At 33.8% G+C, this 5,666-nt stretch overlaps 1 protein-coding gene across 1 annotated transcript; it reads left to right on the top strand.

The window, feature by feature from the left end:
- The first annotated feature begins 299 nt into the window (after window positions 1–299).
- On the top strand, window positions 300–4,705 carry LOC130892807 (toll-like receptor Tollo). Its single transcript, XM_057798439.1, has one exon. The coding sequence runs from the start codon at window positions 391–393 to the stop codon at window positions 4,114–4,116; it is 3,726 nt and encodes a 1,241-aa protein (XP_057654422.1). The 5' UTR covers window positions 300–390; the 3' UTR covers window positions 4,117–4,705.
- Window positions 4,706–5,666: the final 961 nt, after the last annotated feature.

Here is a 5,666-nt window from a genome sequence, read left to right on the forward strand (position 1 = left end):
TCTCAAATCAAAATTAAAATGGAATCCTAAGATCCACTCGTTAATATATTTATAACCGGCACCTACCGATCACCAAAGTTCCAATTATTATTAAGTATTCGATCTTCGTTTTTGCATATCGGTTACCGAAGATGGCAAAGAAGGAGCTAACAACGACTTGAGCGTGTGTTATCGAAAACCAAGAAGCGGCATGGCAGCGGTGCTTGCGAGAGAACCACTATGTATCGGAGGGGACAACCTAAGGGGAAGGGTAAGAGCAGTGAGAAGTTAGTGGCCTTGTAGCAACAACTGCTGCAGTCAAGCATCGAACATTCGGTGGAACGGTCATGCAACAAAACATCGACTATGTTAAATACAATGGTGTAGCGCAGGGTCGTACCGTCGGCGATCATGGGCACCACGGTGGTGTGCGCCTTATTATTCGGGGCGATTTTTAGTGTTTTATCAGCCTCTCTTAGTAAAACTTTGCGGTATCAAGCGCCCGATGAGTGTAAGTGGGTGGTTGTGGACAGCAACTCCGACGACGACGTTGCTCTAGTGTGCAGGTTGCGTACCATAAATAGTGAATTAGAAATAGACTTGAGTATAATTCAGCCCGAGCATACCGTTCGGTTGAGGCTGGAGTGCAGTGACACGCTATTTTTTCAAAGTTCTTTAAGTGCCGGAAGTTTTAAACCACTTGTTGAATTGCGTGAGTTGTCTATTGAATATTGCAAAATTGGAAATTTATCCGATGGAGCTTTCAGAGGACTTAAAGAACTCCGCAATCTCACTGTTAGAACACACAATACGGATTGGTCAGCTATGACTTTAGAAGTATCCGCGAATGCTTTTACGGAAGAACTTCGGAATTTGGAACGATTAGATTTAGGTGAAAATAATATGTGGAGTTTACCAGAAGGAGTTTTGTGTCCTCTTTATGCTTTGGAAGTTCTTAATTTAACTAGAAATAGACTCAGGGAAGTTAATAGTTTTCGTTTTACATCTAATCCGTCCGAAAAATGTTGTGAGAATTTAAAACTATTAGATTTATCGAAAAATAGTATAGATCGTTTACCAGCGAGCGCTTTTTCTGGTCTTTCTCATTTACAAAAATTATATTTAAATGGAAACGGTCTACATAATCTTGCAGATCATGCTTTAGAAGGACTTACTTCTCTAAATATACTTAAACTGTCAGATAACCGTCTAGTCAGCCTTCCACCGGAATTATTTGCGGATACACGTGAAGTGCGAGAAATGTATTTACAAAATAATACTATCAACGTTTTAGCACCAGGTTTGTTTAGTGAATTATTACAGATGTTAGTTTTGGACTTGTCGCATAACGAACTTACCGCAGATTGGATAAATACAGCAACTTTTGCTGGATTAGTGAGATTAGTTGTACTAGATATATCTTTTAACAGAATATCCAAATTAGAACAATCTGTGTTTAGAGATCTTTATAGTTTGCAAATACTTAGATTAAACGATAATTTTATAGAATATATACCTGAAAATACATTTTCCGCTTTATCTAATTTACATACGTTAATTATATCCAACAATAAATTGGTCAAAATAGATAGTGAAACATTCAACGGACTATACGCACTTTCTTTGTTATCAATAGATAATAATAAGATTTCTATGATACATCCGGAATCTTTAAGAAATTGTACCAGTTTACAAGACTTGTATTTGAATGGAAATAAATTGATCCAAGTACCAGAGGTTCTAAAAAACGTTCCTTTATTAAAAACATTGGATTTAGGCGAAAATCACATTAATTATATCACGAACGAAACATTCAGCGATTTAAAACAAATGTACGGATTAAGATTAACAGAAAACGATATCGGGAATATTTCTAAAGGTATTTTTGACAAAATGACCGCACTAAAAATCTTGAACCTGTCTCGAAATAAAATTCAAAGAGTTGCGCCCGGTTCTTTCGATAATAATCTCAACTTGCAAGCTATAAGATTGGATGGTAATTATCTGACTGACATAGGAGAATTGTTTGCTAAATTACCGAGTCTGGTGTGGCTGAATATATCGGATAATCAATTAAAGTGGTTTGATTATGCCCTAATACCAACGGGTTTACAATGGCTCGATATACATTCTAATCAAATCGAAGAGCTTGGTAATTACTTTGAAATCGAATCGAGTTTATCTTTAAGTACTTTCGATGCAAGTTCAAATAAATTACGAGAAATCACCGGTAGTGCGATTCCAAACAGCGTCGAAGTTTTGTTTTTAAACGACAATTTAATATCGAAAGTACAATCTTATACGTTTTTTAAGAAACCTAATTTAACTAGAGTTGATTTATTCGGCAACAAAATAAGCAATTTAGATCCTAATGCTTTAAGAATATCAGCAGTACCACCCAAGAAGAATCTACCGGAATTTTATATAGGAGGAAATCCTTACCAATGTGATTGTACAATGGAATGGTTACAAAAAGTTAATTCAATGAATAGAGCAAGAACACAACCTAAACTAGTAGATTTGGAAAGTATATATTGTCAATTATTATACAACAGAGGTACAACTTACGTACCACTTGTTGAAGCGGCACCTTACCAATTTCTTTGTACTTATGACACTCATTGTTTCGCTTTATGTCACTGTTGTGATTTCGACGCCTGTGATTGTGAAATGACTTGCCCTACAAATTGTACTTGTTATCACGATCAATCTTGGTCGGCTAACGTCGTCGATTGCTCGTCTGGTGGGTATATAACTAAACTCCCGGATCAAATACCAATGGATGCTACTCAATTGTACCTCGACGGAAACGACTTGCGGTCACTCAACAGTCACGCTTTTATCGGAAGAAAAAGATTGAAAATTCTCTTTTTAAATAACTCGAATATCGAAACAATACATAATCGTACATTTAACGGTCTAAAGGAGCTCGAAGTTTTACATTTAAATGGAAATAAAATAAATGAATTGTATGGATACGAATTCGATGGCTTAGAAAGTTTGATAGAACTGCATCTTCAATATAACAGAATATCCGTAATAAATAATCAAACTTTTTCTAGTTTACGCAAGATTAAAGAATTAAAATTGGATCATAATAGATTAATAGTTTATAATATGTGGAATTTACCTTCGACGTTAATCGAAGTTACTCTATCTTACAATCCTTGGTCTTGCGATTGTGATTTCACGGAACGTTTTCGAGAATGGATGATACGAGGCGATGCAGTGAAAGATATATCATCGGTGAAGTGCATTTTTAATGCGACAGACATAGACTTTTACAATTTAGATGCATACAATACCGATACCGGTTTCTTCGTAAATCAAGAAAACGTTTCTTGTACGGGCGTCGCTAACATAGATAACAGCATAAACGGAAACTTAACAGGTACGAAAACTATAATCCAACGTCAGGCTATACAGGATTATCTACCGTTGTTAGTAATTACTTTAACCGTATTTGCCGTCGTCGTGTTGATTGTGTTAATTATTTTCATTTATAGACAAGAAGTGCGCGTTTGGTTTCACTACAAATTCGGTGTTCGACTATTCCAACGAGAAGGAGATTTAGATAGAGACGAACGGGAGAAACTGTTCGATGCGTTCGTTAGTTACAGTTCCAAGGACGAAGCGTGGGTGGCAGAGGTACTAGCACCAGCTTTAGAACCCAATTATAAACTTTGTTTGCATTATAGAGACTTTCCCGTGGGTGCTTTTCTAGCTGATACCATAGTACAAGCGGTAGAATCATCTAAAAGAACTATAATGATTCTGTCGGAGAATTTTATTAAATCGGAATGGTGTCGTTTCGAATTTAAATCTGCCCATCATCAAGTACTTCGCGATAGAAGAAGAAGATTAATAGTTATTCTGTTGGGTGAAGTACCACACAAAGACTTAGATCCTGATATAAGACTTTATTTGAAAACTAATGTTTACCTTCAGTGGGGTGATAAACTTTTTTGGGAAAAGTTGAGGTATGCATTACCGGACGTTCCTAATAATCAACGACGTCATAGTTCGGTGAGAAATCCTCATGTGCATCACCACGTTCACAGGCACAGTGCTAGGGGACAGGCACCTAATCCTCCAGGAAATGGTAACACGACGAGGACAGTGGCCATCCACATATGACAATGATTGTCTTTATAACAATATTGTAAGGTTATGTTAATTTTTTTTACTACTTAAAAGGGTGTCGATAGAAAAATTTCGTAAGTACATATATCAGCTTCCTAAAAAATATGTGATATGTATTTGATTATAATATTATTTTATGAAAAAAATTTCAGATAAAAAACTGATAAAACCGATAAATTTGGGCAGATTTTCGTTTTGATTTTTTAAAACATCATTTTCGTACTCATTTAAATCACGTCAATATGAAGATTACAATTTATAACAAAGGATATTTCTAAGACGTTTATCTCACAAGCTTTTGTTGAAACTTCAATTCTAATGTCGAGTTTTTTAAAAAAAAATTAATTTATATTCATATATTCTACACCTAACCTATCAAACATTGAAATATATTATCCAATTTCATATTTTTGATCATGAATTTTTCACAACTTAATTGTCGGTATTTTCAAAGAAATTCTGAAAAAATCTTTCCATATCTTTAACAACAGTACTAAAAATATAAATGCTGTTTAATATTGTTTACTAATATCTAAATAATTAGTTTTTGGTGAATGAAAATAAATTATTTCTTCGAAGATATTAATTAAAATTTGAAATTTATATGTGTTCGGAATCAAATTGGAGTGTATCTGTAGGGCACCTTGTAGTGAAACTATTGAACATACCAGGCGATACAATCTCGAATTTTTCCAATAATGTTTCTTAACTCTTGGTCCATTCTTATAAATATTCAGTCCATATGAATATATTATTTGACATAAAAAAACGTTAATTGTAACTCGTGGGGAGTCAAATCAAATGATATTTATTAAATAAATGAAAAATCTTTTGCACGGAATATTAATTCTCAATTCCAATGGAACGTTCTTCCGAATATTCTCTTCTCACTATAATAGAAAAAAATATTGATTGTTAAGTGATCATTGCTCTTAAAGGGAATCATCACAAATGAATTTGACTTTTGGTTCATTATATAGTCCATTTTTATAAGTGGAAGAGTAATAAAATAATGAAGCAATCGTTATCCAAACGCGTATCACTTCTTTTAGTAGATAGTTATTATATTTTTTGAAGTTATACTCAGAATGAATATATGGGGTGTACACTCATATTTTCACTTTATTAACCTGTTTATAACTTCTAAACAGCTGAAGATATGAAATTCCATTTTTTTTTCTGTTTCATTTTTCCACAAGGAATCTTTATAGCATAAATCGATCATAACATTTCTCACGTTTGTTCTTATTTTGCAGCACTTCTGATTCAGAGTATTTTTTTCTTATTTGCTTGAAGAAGTTAATATTAAACTAAAATGGTCACAATCAAAGCTATTGGAACCAGGGCTACTGTAACAATATCAAATATTCTGCTAATCTCGCAAACATGTATGTGAAGATTGTATCAATGATTTCTTTTTATTTTAAAGTCAATAGATGGCGCCTCCAGTCTAATTTTATTCTGCTCTAGTACATAAAATATATTATAATAAATAGTGTGTTTTTATATACCAGGAATATTTCGGCCAAATTTCGATCTAAATC

This window comes from Diorhabda carinulata, chromosome 4 (assembly GCF_026250575.1).
Source record: "Diorhabda carinulata isolate Delta chromosome 4, icDioCari1.1, whole genome shotgun sequence".
Taxonomy (NCBI): Eukaryota; Metazoa; Arthropoda; class Insecta; order Coleoptera; family Chrysomelidae; genus Diorhabda; species Diorhabda carinulata.